The 19,286-nt window shown below is 50.3% G+C and overlaps 1 protein-coding gene and 1 long non-coding RNA gene across 2 annotated transcripts in view; one reads left to right on the forward strand and one right to left on the reverse strand.

Annotated features, from left to right (window-relative positions):
- DNAI1 (dynein axonemal intermediate chain 1) overlaps positions 1 to 18,149 on the forward strand; it is a 158,045-nt gene extending 139,896 nt beyond the window's left edge. Inside the window, exon 20 of the mRNA XM_081212844.1 lies at positions 17,844 to 18,149. Within this exon, the coding sequence (XP_081068970.1) occupies positions 17,844 to 17,948 (105 nt within the window). The 3' untranslated portion in view covers positions 17,949 to 18,149. The remainder of the gene's footprint in view (positions 1 to 17,843) is intronic.
- LOC308597395 overlaps positions 1 to 19,286 on the reverse strand; it is a 228,871-nt gene that overhangs the window by 206,853 nt on the left and 2,732 nt on the right. The gene's annotated exons all lie outside the window — the stretch shown is intronic.

Raw genomic sequence — 19,286 nt, forward strand, 5'->3', positions numbered from 1 at the left:
GTGGGGAGGAGACATTTCTCCCCAAAGAAATTGAGAACCGGCGAATGCCTTCACAATGGTCCTCTGGCTTCCTCTCTGCTCCTGACCAGCCCACCTGTGCTGGTCATTGTTACTCATCACGCCGTGTTGTGTGTACGTTTATTTCCACATTTGTCAAATGAATCCCGGGCCGTTTGCTTCCAAAGCAGGTGGCTCGAGAAATCTCATTACTTTTCTCTCTTTCACCAACTAATCAAATTGCGCGCCTGAAAAAAACAGCCAGGCAAGGGCAGTGGGACTGGTTTAGACTGGGCCTGTTTTTTGCTTTCTGTTTGCCATAAAGAACCACTTATTTTCATAAGCGTCAAGCAGTGGAACCAGGGAGTGTTTGTAGCGTTCTTTAAAATGCAGAGTGAGTGAGCCTAAGGCAGGGGTCAGCAAACTTACCGCGCCTCGGGCCGGTGTCTCCAGCGCTGATCGCGCGGTGGGCCGGAGGGCAGGGGAGCGCGTGCCCATACGCGTGCACACACGCTATTTCCGGCGCACTTCCGGGTTGGAGGAGCACCAGAAAGAGCTTGTGCGCATGTGCACAGGCTTCCTCCGACCTGGATGTGCACCGGAAATAATGCTTGAGCATGCACAAATAACGCTTGTGCATGCGCACAAGCTATTTCCAGTGCTCCTCCGACCCGGAAGTGGGCAGCTGCACAGCACAGTGCCGGTAAGAGCGGGCGGTGGCAGCGGGGTTGCCACGGGCCAGATAAACGAGTCCCTCAGGCCTTATCCGGCCCGTGGGCCTTAGTTTAGGGACCCCTAAGGTCATGTTTTCGGGACGTGGGTGACGCCTAAGGCTTGCTGATCAGAAGGTCGGTGGTTTGAATCCCTGCGATGGGGTGAGCTCCCGTTGCTCGGTCCCTGCTCCTGCCAACCTAGCAGTTTGAAAGCATGTCAAAGTGCAAGTAGATAAATAGGTACCACTGCAGCGGGAAGGTAAACGGTGTTTCCGTGCGCTGCTCTGGTTTGCCGGAAGCAGCTTAGTCATGCTGGCCACATGACCTGTACACCGGCTCCCTCAGCCAGTAAAGCGAGATGAGCACTGCAACCCCAGAGTCGGTCACAACTGGACCTAATGGTCAGGGGTCCCTTTACCTTTTATAAGGTCATGTTTTCAGAGAGGGAAACTGCTAGTCCCACCACCCCCACCTCTAGCTACAGCTGGAGCCTGCAATATCCCTATCCCTGTCTCTTCGGCAACTCATAAGGGTTTGATGGTTTACAGCAGGGGTGGGCAACTCAGGGACTTCCAGGGCTGGGGATTGAACCTTGGACCTGTTGCACTGTTGCAGAGCTTTGCCTGCCCTACAGATGTTTTGGACTCTGCTGGGGCTGCTGGGAGTGTAGCTTCAAACCATCTGCAGGACACGATGGGTTTGCGAAGGCTGAGTGTTGGCCTCTCCCTCTCTCAGTACGTGGCCTCAATGAGAGAGAACAGAATGGTCTCTCGGTGGACCATTTTCCAATGCAATCGTCCCAAATTGTTTTCCCAAAATTTGTGCTGTGATTGTCCCATGTGGCTACCATTCTGTGCTTTCCACTGGAGTTTTCCATCAATTTTCTTATCGTGAAAGGACCATTTTGTGGGATAGCCAGCCTCCTATAACAAGCAAGTCTAATTAAAGCAAGAAAGGGTTAAGGTAAAAGGTAAATGATCCCAGGATGGTTAAATCCAGTCAAATTTGACTATGGCGTGTGGTGTTCATCTCCGCTTTCAGGCCAAGGGAGCCAGTGTTTGTCCACAGACAGCTTTCCACATTATGTGGCCAGCGTGACTACACTGCTTCTGGTGCAATGGGACACCATGACAAATGCCAGAATGCACGGAAATGCCATTTACCTTCCCACTGCAGTGGTACCTATTTATCTACTTGTGCTGGTGTGCTTTCAAACTGCTAGGTTGGCAGGAGCTGGCACAAACCAATGAGAGCTCACTCCGTTGAGCGGATTCGAACCACTGACCTTCCGATCAGCAAGTCCTAGGCTCTGTGGTTTAACCCACAGTGGTACCCGCGTCCCAAGAGGCTCGGTGGTTTAGACCATACCACCACTCGTGTCCCAAAAAGGTTAAGACCATAGAGGAAGCTGTCCTGCCAGGCTTAGCTAGGGACTAAGGTAATCAAGGCCTTTGTTCACCTCCAGCTTCTACCTGAGAAGCTCAGCGTGGTTGCTCCAAGCTCATACCACTTGGCTCTAACAAGCCTCTCTTGGGTTCCTATACCAATAATTTAGGAACTTTCACCATTGTAACTAAGCCAGGTTTTACTGCCTGTGCAACTTTGTCTGAATGCTGTATGGAAAAGCACATGAATCTGACCTTTGGAGAGTTTGTAAGTAAACCATATTTAGGTTTGTGTTGTCTTTTTCTACGCTGGAGAAGAGGGGAACTTTGTAAGGAACATAGAAGGGCATATTTTAAACGTCTAACAGCTTATATTTCCATGTTTTACTTTGCTGCATATTTTGTGATTTTAAAACTCTGCTGGGGTTCTGTTGCCCCAAACTTGGTTTTGGATCCAGGAATGATCCTTTCTAGAGTTTATTTTTTCCTTGCCACCAACACATTTTTGGGATTTGTCGCACAGCAGCATATTTGGCCTTTTTTATTTATCACAAAGTGTCTGTTGGCTTTTGAACGGATTATGAAGGTGCACTCTTATTGCACAAAGAACATTTACCTGAAGGTGTGACAGACCCACACAGAAATGTGACTGTCTAGAAGTGTCTGAGGACAGGCAGAAGACATAATTTGAGAAGCAGAACAGGAGATACTCTCAGCCAAGCTTGCAAAAATCCTCCCATTCTTCCCAGCTCAGCTGAATTCAGATCGAAATGCATAAACTGAAGCATGAATAAATTGCAGCAGATGTTTAATAGCTGTTCCATCAAGGGGAGAAGGCAGGAGTGTCATTGTTTTTATTTAATAGGAGTATTTATTAACTGCGGTTTATTATGTGGAGTAACTGAGAGAATACTGTGTGTGAGCAGTAAAAGTGAGTGGAAGTGTCTGCAGTGAGTCTCATGTCATGGCAATTAATTTTGTCATTTTCCTGATTATGGGATGGTGAGAACATAAGATCGATGCCAGACAGAGAGGCAAAAGGCCAAGATTTGGGCAGCCCCGGTTCAGAAGTGAGTCAGCCTTTGACCTTAGGTGACGTTAATTGAACAGATTGTGCTAATAGCCCTGGATTTATGGGAAAGGGAGTCATGTTTGCTTCTCTCACAAATCTTTTGAATAAACTGCTGCACAGATTCACCCATCCCAACCTACGCTTATTTGGAGTTGCCTGCTATAAAAGAGACAGGATTCGCCCCCCTTCCTCATGTGATGTGGGTCTGGAACAAAAACCAAGAGCACTGAAGCCTCTGGAAGTTGTACACCAAAGGATTCTGTGATGTGCAACCTTTTCAGCATAATGCAAAAACTATTTCATATCTTGAATTCCCAAGGAAGTAAGTGTGTGTTTGTTAGGCGTTGGAGCAGTGGCGTTCAGGTGCAGGTTATTGGTGGAAATTTATCAGCCATTTTCATAGCCAGGACCTGTTGATCCCAACCCTCTGCTTGAGCAAACATTGCATAATGAAAGTGGACATTGGACTTCTCTGTTCTTGACAAGTGTGACTTCAAGTCCGGTCAGATCATGTTGGAGTATTGGTCCCTTAATTCCAGTTTCAATCCCCTCCTTTTAACACTTGGTTTCAATGCCACTTGAATCTTAGAAGTTCTTAGCGCTGCAGTGCACCTGCTCCCTGGTTGTGGCGCATTGAGGGCTACTGGATTGTGTAGGCTCGTTGGAGGGGTGGTTGGTGCCCTGCCTTGTGTCGGGGTGTGTGTGTGTGTGTGTGTGTGTGCGTGTGTGTGCGCGCGCGCTCTGGGTCCTTTCTGGCTCTGTGACTCAAGTTTCCTAATGTCATACAATCATGAGTTGGAATGATCTAACCCAATTACAGTCATACCTCTTGTTACGTTTGCTTCAGGTTGAGCATTTTTCAGGTTGCGTCCCGCGGCGACCCGGAAGTACCAGAAAGGGTTACGTCTGGGTTTCGCAGCTCGCGCATGTGCAGACACGCAAACTGACGTCATGCGCATGCACAGAAGCGGAGAATCGCAACCCGCAGACGCGCAGACATGCGTTGCGTTCCTTTCATGTTGTGAACAGTGCTCTGGAACAGATCCTGTTCGCAACCAGAGGTACCACTGTACCTGCAAGGCAGAAATTATAGCTGAAGAATCCCACCCTCTGCTTAAAAACCTGCAATGAAGGAGAAGCCACACCTTCTGAGGATCATTTAGTCCAGGGGTCAGCAAACTTTTTCAGCAGGGGGCCGGTCCACTGTCCCTCAGACCTTGTGGGGGGCCAGACTATATTTTTGGGGGGAAATATATGAATGAATTCCTCTGCCCCTCAAATAACCCAGAGATGCATTTTAAATAAAAGCACACATTCTACTCATGTAAAAACACACTGATTCCTGGACCATCCATTGGGCGGATTGAGGTGGTGATTGGGACGGATCCAGCCCCCGGGCCTTAGTTTTCCTACCCATGATTTAGTCCAGACCCCCTGCAATGCAGGACTGTCCCTTACAGGGACTAAAGCTGCAACCTTGGCATTCCCATGCTCTAACCAACTGAGCTATCCAGCTGAACAGCTGCTTCACAATTCAGGGCAGTTGCAAGTGAGTTTTGCTGCTGCTTCTGGGATGCCAGATGACATCAAAGCCCATTCACCCACACTCTCAGGGGTGAACCAACCCAATTGCTAAAAGAGAATGGAAGATTTGAGTTGCTCGGTTTCATCCAAGCTGCCGTATGTTCCCCCGCCGCCCCCCGCCCTGCCTTCTCTCACCAGAGAGTGAGCATCACCTGTATTGTTGTATTTTGCAAAGGTTAGTTTGGAGAGAGAGAAAATAACTGCAGTGGAATGAGTTCTCCTGGTGATAAGGAAATTACAGTTTTCATTTTCAGCTCCGCACATCCTCTCCAGTGACTTGGCATTAAATTACATGCTCTGGTAATCAGCATGGCGCATTATCGGTCCCCTTGTTATTCTGCACCAGAGTAGTGCATTGTAAAAAGCAGGGGGGAAAGGAAGAATTGGGTGTGACATCGGCTTGTCTCCCAAGGGATGGCCGAGTCTACTTTGGGGGGGGGGGGCTTCTGTAACATAAAGCTAAGGCATTAGAGACTACATCAGATAGGAGGGAGATCCCTGCTTCTGCATCAGGGGAAATACAAAGCCCAGATGAATCCAACAAATAGAGAATGCAGACAGCCCGTGCCACTTACTGTATTTTTCGCTCTATAGGACGCACTTTCCCCCCTCCAAAAATGAAGGGGGAAAGTGTGTGCGTCCTATGGAGAGAATGCAGGCTTCAGGCAGCTATCCGCAAGCCTGCGGAGCCTGGCGGGAACTCCATCCGCAAGCCTCCATCCACCCAGCAGCTTGCGGATAGCTGCCTGCAGCCCAAAGCCCGGGGAGCGCGGTGTTGTGCACCCCGGGCTTCGGGCAGCTCTCCGGAAGCCTGCGGAGCCTGGCGGGAGTTCCCACCGGGCTCCCAATGCTTTCAGATAGCAGCCTGCTGTCCCCGAAGCCAAAACAGCGAGATGGGGCACTGCACAGCCCTCCGTCTCGCTGTTTCAGGTTCGGGAGGGCTGCGCAAAGCCTCCGCAGCCCTGCGGAGGCTACAAAGGATGTCCCCGAAGCCTCAAGCCTTGGGAGTGCAGCTGCGCTCCAAAGGCTTCAGGGATCTTTGAGGCTGGTGGTGGGGGAAAGTAGCGCTTCCCCCCACCGCCAGCCCCACAAGCTCGGGGGGCAGCGACAAGGCCTGCTCTTGAACGCACCTTGAACGCACCTTGTTTTTGAGGGGGAGAACAAGAAAAAAAATGTTTTTTTTCCTATTCTCCCCCTCCTCCTCCTATGGTCCGGTGTGTCCAATAGAGCAAAAAATACGGTAAATGTGCAATCCAAATTAATGGGAGAATGATTGTCCACTCAGATGTAAATCCCTTTAGTTCACTGAGAGTGTACAGAGGGATGCAGCCTTGGACATTTGTGCAAACGTGGAAGGGTCTTAAACTCACTAGGTTGTCTTCTTGCCCAGCCCCAAAGGCGCATGATGCAGAAACATGAGAGCCAGTGTAGCAGAGAGGCCAAGATCGCAGGCAGGGAGAGCCCTTCTGTTGCCTTCGGGTTGTTCTTTAGGCTTCCGTTTGGGGCATCCGGTAGATACTGTGAGAGCAGGAGGCTGGACTAGATGGGCTGCTTCTGGTCTGATCCAGCAGCTGGCCTCTTTTGCAGGAGGGATAATGCAAGGGTAAAGGTAAAGGGACCCCTGACCATTAGGTCCAGTCGCGGCCGACTCTGGGGTTGCAGTGCTCATCTCGCTTTATCGGCCGAGGGAGCCGGTGTACAGCTTCCAGATCATGTGGCCAGCAGGACTAAGCCGCTTCTGGCGAACCAGAGCAGTGCACGGAAATGCCGTTTACCTTCCTGCCAGAGTGGTACCTATTTATCTACTTGTACTTCGTGCTTTCAAACTGCTAGGTTGGCAGGAGCTGGGACTGAGCAATGGGAGCTCACCCTGTCGCGGGGATTCGAACTGCCAGCCTTCTGATCGGCAAGTCCTAGGCTCTGTGGTTTAACCCACAGCGCCACCCGCGTCCCTTTATGCAAGGGTAGACCAAGCCAAATTTAGGACTTTTCCACACCTCACCGCTTTCCCCCAGGAAAATCCACAGTTCAGCACTAACTTGGAACAAATGGCAATTGGGATTTCTGCAGCTTGCTGTTTGTTCCAATTTGGCTCTAAAGTGCAGGTTGGTGAATACTGTTTAGGGTATAAAAGAACTGTGACAAAGTTGTTTGGCAATGTGTGTGCAACTCTGCACATCTGAACTTGTTCTTAGTGCCGAAGCATGAAGGGGAAGGCAGCCAGACGATATAAGAGAAATGTCAGTCACGTATTAAAATACAAACATTGGCAAAGGTAGTTTAAAACATGGCGCACAGCTGGTTGCGATCAGACTTTTAATTCCCAGAAAGATGTGCTGGTGGCGTTTGGGGAGCGAAATAAAACCAAGACGATTCTCTGAGTTTATTGTCGCATCAGGAGAGGCTAGAGTTCTGGAGAGGAACTGCACAGGCCGTCTGGCAGCCCTCGGAGCAAATTCCCTGAGACGATTGTCTCCAGTTACATCTCTGCATAGAAATGGGCTTTCCGCTCGGCTGCCTGGCATGGCAGAGTGTTTCTGAGCATTTTGCAGCATCCATCCAAAGGGACCATAAGGCATGAGCATCCTTCGAGGATCTTACTGTGCGGACAAAGAGATATGCTTGGAAGTGGCTCAGGAGCTTCTCCTGGGCTTGATGCTCGACGTCAGGTGAATCTGCCATGGTGGGGCAGCCTCCTTTTCCATGCTTGCCTGAGGAAGAACCTAGGCTAGCCTGTGGAGCCTGAGAGCTCCTACTCTCCTAGGCTGGAGGAGCACAACTGAGGAAGGACCGTAGCTCAGGACCAGTCCATCTGCTCTGCATGCAGAAAGTCCCAGGTTCAAACCTGCTTAGCATCTCCAGGTAGAACAGGGAGAGAACCTTCCCTGAAATCCAGGTGTGCTATTGCCAGTCAGTGCAAACAATTCTGAGATAGATTTACCAGTATAGAGGGATGCGGGTGGTGCTGTGGGTTAAACCACAGAGCCTAGGACTTCTTGATCATAAGGTCGGCAGTTCGAATCCCTGCGACAGCATGAGCTTCCGTTGCTCAGTCCCTGCTCCTGCCAACCAGCAGTTCAAAAGCACATCAAAGTGCAAGTAGATAAATAGGGAAGGTAAACGGCGTTTCCGTGCGCTGCTCTGGTTCGCCAGAAGCGGCTTAGTCATGCTGGCCGCATGACCCGGAAGCTGTACGCTGGCTCCCTCGGCCAATAAAGTGAGATGAGCGCTGCAACTCCAGAGTCGGCCACGACTGGACCTAATGGTCAGAGGTCCCTTTACCTTACCTTTATCTCAGTATAAGGTGGCTTCCTAGCTTACTATCTTCCTGAAAAGTTTCTTAAGAAACCAGTGAGAGGTGAGAAGCGAAGTGACTCCCTCTACAGAAAGGCTTGCTGCCATCAGTGGTTTTTGTTTTTCACCTTCAACAAGAACGTAAGAAGAGCCTAGCTTCTGGCTGGCTGAAGGCCGGTCTCATCTAGCACCCTGTTCTCCAAGTGCCCAGCCAGATGCCCAAATGAGAAGCCCACATTCTCCCCTCCTGAGGGCTCAGGCAACTGGTATTCGGGAGGTAAAACACAGCCACCGTGACTAACGGCTAATGAGAGCCTTATCTTCCGTGCATTTGCCCAATCCTTTTATGGGAGCAAATCCCAACTGTGCGCTGCGAGGAGTTCCTTTGGTTGGTCTCGAAGCTTCTAACATTCAGCTTCTAGGATAGCCTTCAGTTTGGGCATTACGAGAGAGGCAAAAGGGAATTTCCTTATCACTTTAAAAGCATTATCTGCCTCCTCCTAGCTCACAGCATGCTCTGTTTTTCATCAGCTCTTTTGAAAATGCAGGTTCTCCGAGAACAACTTGTCCCTTAACCCCAAGGACTGGCCTCGTAGAACGTTCTCGCATTCCTTCCGCAAAGTCATCCGATTCAGGCCACCTCCGGGGGGGGGGGGGGAGTGTCCTAAGGATGGGGAGCTGCCTCTGTGCTCTTCACAGCCCTATTGCAGCAAAGCGATTCCCCTCCAAAGTGCATTCCTGACTGGACGTGGCTGAGACGGATGACTTGACCCGGGCTGAGCAGTGAAATAAAGCTTTACTCACAACCTGTCATAAGAGAACTTTGAATCCGCGCAAAGAGAGAGACTTCTCCGGTTCATCTGCATTCATTCACTCATTGCTCTGCTGCTCCTCCACTAAGGAAACATACGAAGGGAATCAAAGTTGCTATTTATATATATATATTTTTACATGACTAATCTGCTTCTGCACAGCACACTGCTCTAGGCAGAGGAAAGGAGGCTTCTAATTAAAACGCAGAAGCCCCTGAAATTGTGTACAGCATTTGAACGCCGGATGCGTTTGCATTTAAATTAGGACTTGCCTGGAAATGGCATCTCCTGCAGACTGAGACTCTGAAAACAGAAACTAATAGGAAGAGAAGGTGTGTGTGTGTGTAAAATAAAGCACAGCACTTCTACGTAAAACGAACGCCCAAACCGAGAAATCCTTCATTATTTGCATCTCACATGACATGACACAGACCTCACCTTCTCACGGCCACTAGCAATATGGGGATAATGGACTGTCATAGAGGGTTGTCATAAAGAGTTCTGAAAGAATGTATGTGAAATGCTTTGAGAATCTCAGTCTGGAAAATCATCGTGGGAAAGCTGCTGTTCCTCCGCAAATAACTCCACTCAGCCACCTCATGCAAATAAATGCTGGTCATCGTGGAGCGTACCATTTGTCTTTGGCTGTGTACACGTTGCGCCTTTAAATAGCCTTTGAAGCACAGTCTTCCCCTCATATAATTTTGGGCACTGTAGTTTGCTAAGGCTGCTGGGAATTACAGCTCTGTGAGGAGTGGGGCTTTTCAGCTGGTACTCACAGGAACTCAGTTCCAGCACCTCTCAGGTAGGTGCCGTTGCCATTACAAGAGAACAAGGGAGGTGTTCATGGTGAGTTCTGGCACCTTCTTTTCTAGAAAAACAGTATTGGTGAGGAATAAACTACCTGATCATTTTGGTGGCCCTTTGCTGAACCTTTCCCAGATCTACAGTATCCTTTTTGAGCCCTGAAAGGAGACAGAGACTTTGAAGAGAGGGTCAAAGCCAATTTTCTTGTTCTGTATGGGACAATGACAATAAAGATTATCGTATCGTATCGTATCAGGGGCTCTTATGCTGCTAAGAGTGTGGACCTCAGGAGCAGGGGTGCCAACTTGAATAAAATATTGGGGGGCAGGTAAGCCCCACCCCACATAATTGATCACATGATGGGCCTCACCCATACCATTTGAATGGCAACGCCCATCAACCTTGGGGGCCCCAGCCCCCTCAAATATTTTATCGGGGAGGGCAAAGGGACCTCAGCCTCTAGGAGCTGGCGCCAAATTTCAGGCAAACTCCTCTCTTTGTCTGTCTGACTCTCCTCTCTTGGTCCTGCCACTTCCTTTCTTGCACAGTCCGAGCTGTTGTTGTTGTTGTTGAGTCATTTAGTTGTGTCCGACTCTTCGTGACCCCCTGGACCAGAGCACGCCAGGCACTCCTGTCTTCCACTGCCTCCCGCTGTTTGGTCAAACTCATGTTTGTAGCTTCGAGAACACTGTCCAACCATCTCGTCCTCTGACGTCCCCTTCTCCTTGGGCCCTCCATCTTTCCCAACATCAGGGTCTTTTCCTGGGAGTCTTCTCTTCTCATGAGGTGGCCAAAGTCTTGGAGCCTCAGCTTCAGGATCTGCCCTTCCAGTGAGCACTCAGGGCTGGTTTCCTTCAGAATGGAGAGGTTTGATCTTCTTGCAGTCCATGGGACTCTCAAGAGTCTCCTCCAGCACCATAATTCAAAAGCATCCATTCTTTGGCGATCAGCCTTCTTTATGGTCCAGCTCTCACTTCCATACATCACTACTGGGAAAACCATAGCTTTTACTATACAGACGTTAACTATACAATCCGAGCTGAGCAGCTCCCAAAATGCTCACAGAAGTTAAAAGAAACCCATATGAGCAGCATGCATTCATTCAGGACAATGGCTGAAAGAGTAGCCGTCTGAAAAGGGAGGGAGGGAGGGGGGTCTGCAGCAGTAAAATGTTCCCTTTGATAGCAAGACCCCCTCTGCAACTGAGAACTGACCCACTTCCATTTATCAGCCAGGCGCCATTTAAAACAAAGAATGCAGAGAGTTTCAGGGCTCTGGAAGGGACTTCGCCGTGCTGGGTCCACTTGGGCACAGAATCTTTTAGAAAGTCAAGGACCCTGTGGAAATGGCACCCGAGCCTCAGCTCAGATTGCTACCAGAATTGTGGACGGGGAGTAAAGCCAGCTTCTCAGAGCCTCTTCTCCAGCCTCTGTTGCATCGACAGTGTGCAAGTCTGTAGGCTTCTCATTTGCAATTATTCCTCGGATCCCGGTGAAATGGCTCGCTTTGCCACACATCGCAGCCTCGCTTTGCTCCAGGCTTTGGCCCTCATTTGCCCGATTCCAAGGCTGATGTGAACTGAGTCCGCCCCCCGCACCAGCACCAGGGGCCTCTGGACCAGCACTGCAGGATAAGCAAGCGCAGAAACAGCAGGCTGTCCATTTGAGAGATGCAGAGGCAAGCCGGCCCAAGAATTTCCTGCTCACAAGTTGCCATAAACAATGAATGAGGCTGCCTGTCTCATTTTTGCATCTCTCTCTTAAGCGGCCTTTGGGCCTGAATCGAACTCCTTCTCATGTGCAGGGATGCAGCAAAAAAGAAAAATAGAAGCACAGGTCCTGATGGGACAAAGCTTTACAGCTGGATCTGTGCATGCATGCAAAGGAGGACTGATTCCTACCAATGCGTTCAGCGTTCGTTGATTTGTATGTGATGACCAGCTTGTCTGAATGAGCCATTGCTGCCTCACCACAGATGGAGATTTTACATTGCCTAGCATGCTCTTCAACACAACGCTTTTTCAACTGAGACAGTTCCTACATTTAGCTGAGCTCTCCACCATCAAGGAATCCAGAGGTGATGCATCAAGTGGCATTATCTGCACAAGTGGACCATTGCTGAGGACCACAAGGACCTCTCTGTTCAGGGACAAGGCTATCAAGCTGCCTTCCCACACTGGTACCAGCACCAGCAGTTGGTCCCACCAGCCTTGATCAGAAACACTCTGATGGAGGCATCTCACACAAGACCAAAGCCCATCTAGTCCAGCATCCTGTTCTCCTGGTGGCCAACCAGATGTCTCAATGAGAAGCCCTCAAACAGGACCTGGGCACAAGAGCACTCTATCTACTCGCAGTTCCCAGTAACCAGCATCCAGAGGCATTTGACCTCTGAGTCTGGAAACAGGACACAGGTGTGATGGCCTGGGACTTGGGCTCGGACTCAGAACCAGAGGAGTCTCAGTCTGCACCGGATCCTTTGCCTCAGGCATCATCTGAACCAAGTCTGGGGCCTGATCCTGGAGAGTCCCAGTCTGCACAGGTTCCCCTGCAACAAGCACCAGCTGGGCCGAGTCAGAGGCCTGAGCCTGCCCTGGCTCCAGATGGGGGGATGACCTCGTTGCTTCCAGCTGGGCCATCACTTACAGCTGCTCCACTACTGGTTGGGTCAGGGCAGGCTGAGGTGGCCCCTGGGTCTAGTCACCCACCGACGTCTCCCCAGCTGCAGAGACTCAGGTCTGAGAGAAGGAGAGACCTGAGTACTTGCAGGAGGAGTGCTCGCCTTCGGGAGAAACAGGGAGGTGAGTCGCCGGGGGATCAGGACCGGCCGTTACCCCGGCAAAGATAAAAGGCTGTCGGTCCCACCCCAGGTTGCGGGAGCAACATTGCTGTATGCCAGATCCTGCCTGAGATCCTGTACCCGTCCTTGCCTGGTTCCCTGCCTCATGTCCTGCCTTGGCCCCGTCAGACTGACTCCTAGCGGAACCTTCAGATTCTGGACTGGTCCTGGACCACGTTTCACAGGTTACCCCCGGGCCCAGCACAACAGTGATCAATAGCAGTGGCCACTGACAGCATTATGCTCCATCAATTTGTTTGCTTTTTGCCTTTAAAAGTGCACACTTAAAATGTAAATGTAACCAACATGTTTGTAAATCCACACTCTCTAGGGAGCTACACTGTATAGCAATCTCCAGTTCATCTTATACCCAAATTTGCTTCCGTGTAAGTTGTGAAATGCCTCTGTCATTTTTGTCTACAAGAGAAGTCTACCAGCGCCACCTCCCTTGAAGCTTCCTTGCCTCTCCCGTGTGGGCCAGGTGGCCTCTCTTAATCCCCAAGGTCTCTAAACTGAGGTTGCAGACGAGTAATCCAGCACTAATCCTATCAAATGCTATGAGAGCAAATGCTATCTGCCTTATCCGTTTGGGTGGGGTAGACAGGGAGCCACTTCCTCCCCAAAGGTGCTGCCGCCATCCAGACTAACCTTTTAGCACCATTCCTCTCTGCTACCCCATTCACTTTTCTCTCTCTCCGCTCAGAAGTGCTAATGCACAACCATCTGCCCGTTGGTTCAGTTACAGCGCAGGCTCCTGCAGAACTGCCATTGCAGAGAATTGCTTGCAATGGTGTGTAGCCCTCATTTGTTCCGTGAGTCAGCTGGAATCCATGATGCTCGATTGGGGGACGGCAGATTAGCTGCACTCCTGGCCATGTGCCCTAGGCAAGCAAAACAAACCTCTCCTAATTGAATTGCACTCTTCGCCATGCTTTACTGCCAGCTTTGTGCAAACTTGAGTGTCGCCTCGCAAACCTTTGTAAATGCGAAAGCCCACACTGCTGCTGCTTCTGTCCTGTTGCCGTAGACCCTAAGAACATGTAGGGACTGGACCAGTAGATGGAAAAGTTGAGGTTTGGCTGTTTGGAGGCAAGGGGAAGGGGAAGCGTATCCCTGAAATCCTGGCCCCTTCCCCTGATTAGAGTCAGCTTCACATGCACCCTTGCCTGTCCCAGGGACAAGGTGGCCCAACTGCATAAGGTGTCCAGGAGAAATATTTGTAGGGGCCCCACAGATGCAAGGAACAACCTGTCCCCCTCTCCTCCCCACTCAGCGGCTCTTCTCCCGCTTTGCTGTTTCAAAGCAAGCCACGGAGGAGGGAAGGAAGGGGAACCATGGATCCTCTGTTCACGACTGCTGCAGATCCTCACCACCACCCGTAAGCATTCGCTCTATAACACGCACAGACATTTCCCCTTATTTTCTAGGAGGAAAAAAGTGAGTGTTATGGTGCAAAAAATACGGTAGTTACAGAAGTGCTTTTAGCTCAACCCTTTCTGTGGCTGGCTGGCCTCCATCCCGCTGAGACATCCTGGCTGCCCCACACCAGCTGTGCCGGCTGCATTAAACACCCCTCCCTTCCCTGTTGTAGTGGCAGAAAGGCACTCCTTGCTTTCTAGAGCAGTGTTTCCCAACCGGTGTTCCGCGGCACACTAGTGTGCCGCGAGATGTTGCCTGGTGTGCCGTGGGAGTCTAACGGTTCTCAGCACCCTTAACAAAATACAGTTCCTAGGATTCCTTGGGGGGGGTAAGTCGCCGCTCTTTAAAGTGGTAGGAGATACCGCTTGAAATGTGAAGGGCTGTTGTAAGAGAGGGAGAGCCGCAGCTGGCGCGGAAGGTGTTAAGGGGAGTCGGAGGCTCCTCCTCCTCACGGGAGTTCGAGTGTCGCTCTTTCTCCGGCTGTACCATTCGTCCTGGAAGCGGGGGGGAGGAGGAGGGGAGGAACCATTAAGCCTTCGCTGACGGAGAGCCATCCCGAGCTTCCAGCGAGTGGCAGCAGCAGCAGCAAGCGCCCGCCTCGTCTCTAGAGGAGGAGGAGCTGCAGTTGCTGCCGCCTTTTGCACGTAAGAACGGGTGCATAAGCGTGCGGGAAGGAGGCGCGTGCAAAAGGTGGAGGGATGGGGTGCCTGGGTGAAGCGAAGGCCTGGTCGTGGAGGCGGCGGGGCGAAATCCTCCCTCGTAGCCGCCGGAAGGCCGCCCCTCCGACTCGCGTCTTGAGCAGCCTCCCTCCCTCCCTTGAGACTGAAAGCCGGGCAAATCCCAGCAATGGGAAGCGCGGCGGGGGAGGCCTGGCTGGGCGCGCATTCGCACGACTGAGGTGACCCGGGTTACGACATGCGCGTCAAGGTGGTCCAGGGGAGTGCGTGCCTCCGTCTCTCCGGGGCAGGCCTCCAGATGACCGACAACGTCAGCCCCGCCCCACGCCCCTTCTCCAGCCCTGCTCTAAGCATACAGTCAGACAGCAACCAGGTCTGCTCCTCTGCCCTTGCTTTCCATCTTTGGGTAGGCCAGGCATCCAGATACCCAAGGCTGAAACCTCCAATCTGTCCCCTGCTTTCACAACTGTGCCCGCTGACTCCAATTTCCTGAAAAGGCCAATGCACTAGGATAACACAGGACTACGCTGCTGGACTGTAACTCCTTCCTACTCAGCTAAACAGGTATTAGCAAAGCAGAGCTATTTTGCACTGCTGGCAATAAGCGGTGCACCCTCAGCTGCATAGCCCAGTGTTTCCCATCCTTTTTAAAAGTTGCATGTGGGATTGTGGCATTGTGCAAAATGCATGAATAAATCTTTCATGGAAATGGGCAGTGACACAAATCCGTAGTCTCTATATATACTTTATATATAGTCTATATATATATAGTCTATATATATATAGTCTATATATATATAGTCTATATATATATATAGATATATATATATATATATATATATATATATATATATATATATATATATGTGCTTTCGTAGATTTTCACGGGTACAGGAATGTAGGTTTTGGTGTCTTCGGGTGTCTTCCCGTGTAAGAGTTGGGGTGTCTAGGCGACGTTTCGACGAGGTCTCACTCGTCATCTTCAGGCTGGTGCTTTCGGCTTCTTGTTACTAGAACAGAGCAGGATCTCAGTGTTTGAGTTCCTATAAATACTGTTGAGGGGGTGTGGTGTATAGCCTCCAACGTTCTGGGCAGAGAGGAAGTTCCTAGGTTAATGTGCCTTTTCTTCTTTTGTTCATTAATTACTTGAGGGATATCTTGAGTGATTACTTGAGTGATATTCTGAGTACCACTTAGGAGGGTCATTAGGTGTGGATTAGTTGCTAAAGCCTTCGTGTCTTGACCTCTTGACCTTGTAAAGAGTTTTTCTGAGAAGATGGCTGTACTGCACTTAGTTGTGCTCTGGCTTGGCTTCGTGTATAGGGGCGAGCTGTGGTTTTGTGCCCTGTGCCAGCCAGATCTGTGTAGGGATTGCAGGGGGGTGCAGCATCCGGAGGTGCCACTATGGTTTGGCTACTGGATGGTGTCTGTAATTTATCTGTGGAGAGGGTCTGGGTTTGGGTCTGGTGTGGTTGATTGGAGATGGCGTTCTGTGTGCCTCTGGTTCTGGTGTCGGTTTTTGTGGGGAGGGCTAATTTCCAGATGTCTGGCAGGCGGGACGTGTCGTCACGCTTGTTCATGTTGTGAGGGTGTTTCTCTATCTCGATGGCTTCCATGATTATTCTCTTGTGGTGATGTTCCATGTTAAAGAGCAATTTGGAATCTGCAAAATTAATTTCGTGTCCTGTTTCTTTCATGTGTTGGTAAAGAGAGGAAGTTTTTTCTTCTTTTTTGACGGCATTCTTGTGTTCTGCGATACGTGCATTTATTCGTCTGTTTTTTTGTCCAATGTACGTGGCTGGGCAGACTTTGCAGGGTATTTCATAGACCCCTTGGTTTTCTAACTGGATTTTATCTTTGGGGTTTCTGAGGATATTGGCTATTTTTTGGTTGGTGCAAAAGGCTGTTTTGATATTGTGTTTATGGAGGATTTTGCTAATTTTATCTGTAGTGCCCTTGATATAAGGAAGGAGGGCCATGCCATTGTTTTCTTCTGTGTCTTGGTTTTTGGGGGGTGTTTCTTTTTGGATTAGCTTCGTAACCCTGTTTTGCTGGTATCCGTTGGCGATTAACACATTTGAGAGATTCTGTAACTCAGTTGTCAAGTGGTCTTTGTCAGCCAGGCGTTTGGTTCTGGAGATGAGAGTCTTGGCTACGGAGTTTATTTGTGCAGGGTGGTGGTGTAATTGTGCATGTAAGTAGCGGTTGGTGTGTGTTTTTTTCCGGTAGATAGTGTGTCCTAGGGAGCCATCAGGTTTTTTGTAGATTAGGACGTCAAGGAAGGGAAGTTGGTTGTTGGCTTCTATTTCCATAGTGAATTGTATTTTGGGGTGTAGGCTGTTGAGATGTGTGAGGAAGCTATCTAGTTTTTCCTTCCCGTGTGGCCAAATTACAAAGGTGTCGTCAACATATCTGAGCCAAAGTTTGGGTTTGTGTTCTGACTTGTCTAAAGCATTGGTTTCAAAGTGTTCCATGTACAGATTTGCGATGACCGGTGAGAGGGGTGATCCCATAGGTGCTCCTTCTATCTGTTTGTATCTTTGTCCATTGTGGATGAAGTACGTGTTGGTTAGGCAGTGGTTGGTCAGGTCCAGGATGTATTCCTGTACGTTGGAGGCTATACACCACACCCCCTCAACAGTATTTATAGGAACTCAAACACTGAGATCCTGCTCTGTTCTAGTAACAAGAAGCCGAAAGCACCAGCCTGAAGATGACGAGTGAGACCTCGTCGAAACGTCGCCTAGACACCCCAACTCTTACACGGGAAGACACCCGAAGACACCAAAACCTACATATATATATATATATATATATATATACTTTATATATAGTCAATATAGGCACAGAGTTAATTTTTTAAACATTTTCTAATGGTGGTGTGCCTCGAGATTTTTTTCATGAAACAAGTGTGCCTTTGCCCAAAAAAGGTTGGGAAACACTGTTCTAGAGGAATCCTAAGTGTAGCACATGGACAGGAGTCAAGATTCTCAGCAAGGACACAGCTGATGAACCCATTCAGAAAACGTTTGATGAGGCTGGCAGGGGGCTTGTCTAGTGCTTCTTGTGAGCTTGGATGGCAACAGAGCCAAAGTACGTGCATTACAGTCCCTGTGCAGCAGGCAGGCAGGCAGGCAGGCAAACACCCCACATTTTGCACCGACTCGGGGTTTCAAACTGTGCCCCCTGAAGCAAGCAGGAAGGCAGCCTCTCCTCTGACCACTTGTCTCTCCTGTCTCCCTTAGGAGAAGAAAGGCCAGGAGGTCCAGAAAGGCCCAGAAGTGGAGATTGCAAAGCTGGACAAGCTGCTGAATCTGGTGAGGGAACCGGTGGCCAAAACCAGCAAGTGAAGCCTGGCCAGTGTGCCCCCCCTCCCTGCCTCCGCTCTCCCACCCTGCGTGCAACTTGGAAGCTCTGCACTCCAGGAACAAGCACCCCTTTGTAAGGGCCCTGGACCCGCACAGACAGCTGCACCGAAGACCTTTTTGTTCTGGCACAAAAGAAGATTTGGTTTTGGTTTTGCATACAGAAAAATAAAAGCCGAGGCTCGACAGCTGTGCAGTGTGAGCATGCAGGACGACTCTCGTCCTGCCGCACATCAGGAGGGGGGGGGAGAAAGTGTGTGTGTGTGTGTGTGTGTGTGTGTGCATGCAAAGCTGTCTCTCCAGCTGATCACGAGGAAGAGGCCCAGTCCTGCCCTCTGCAGAAGATGCCACTTGCTGGCTTGGAGTAAGAAAATGTCTACCATTAAAAAAGATTATTCTCCAGAGAAACCCTACTGAGAATCCCACAAAGGGCCAAACGGGGATGTGTGATATCTGCCACGCAGTTTGGTGCTGACTAGCTGATCTTTGGGACACGGGTGGTGCTGTGGGTTAAATCACAGAGCCTAGGACTTGCCGATCAGAAGGTCGGCGGTTTGAATCCCCGCGACGGGGTGAGCTCCCGTTGCTCAGTCCCTGCTCCTGCCAACCTAGCAGTTTGAAAGCATGTCAAAGTGCAAGTAGATAAACATGTACCGCTCCGGCGGGAAGGTAAACGGTGTTTCTGTGCGCTGCTCTGGTTCGCCAGAAGCAGCTTAGTCATGCTGGCCACATGACCCGGAAGCTGTACGCCGGCTCCCTCGGCCAGTAAAGCGAGATGAGCGCTGCAACCCCAGAGTCGGCCACGACTAGACCTAATGGTCAGGGGTCCCTTTGCCTTTTAGCTGACCTTTGCAAAACGGCATGTGCCCACCCCCACGCCAAATTGGGACCCATAGCGCTGGGGCAGAGGGAGTTCTTTTTAACCCTTTGCCCCCTGTGTCAACTATAATCTTCCTCTCCCAGGCCTGCTTTCAACCAGGGGAGGAAAGTTGAGATGCTCTCTGAGCACCAGCTTCATCCTGTCCCTTCTGGTACAGACGTGATTTCAATAAAACTGTGTGCTTCCAGTCTAACCCTCGCTCCTCCTGTTGTCGTGCATGCCTCCATGCCCACCCCAGAGCAGAGCAAAGGACCTTTGCTCCCCCGCTGCCATGCGTTGACACAGAACTGTCTGGTGCAGTTAAGCTCCTGCGTGATGAAGGGCTGAGGCAGAAAGCCAAGCGGTGCTGTCCTCACAGCCAGGATGAGGAAGCCGGTTGCCTCGCGGCTGCCTCCATCAAACCCACCCAACTCTGGCCTCTCTCCCTCCAAAAGGGGGCTGAG

The sequence above is a fragment of the Podarcis bocagei genome (assembly GCF_964188305.1).
Source record: "Podarcis bocagei genome assembly, chromosome: 11".
NCBI classification, from domain to species: Eukaryota; Metazoa; Chordata; class Lepidosauria; order Squamata; family Lacertidae; genus Podarcis; species Podarcis bocagei.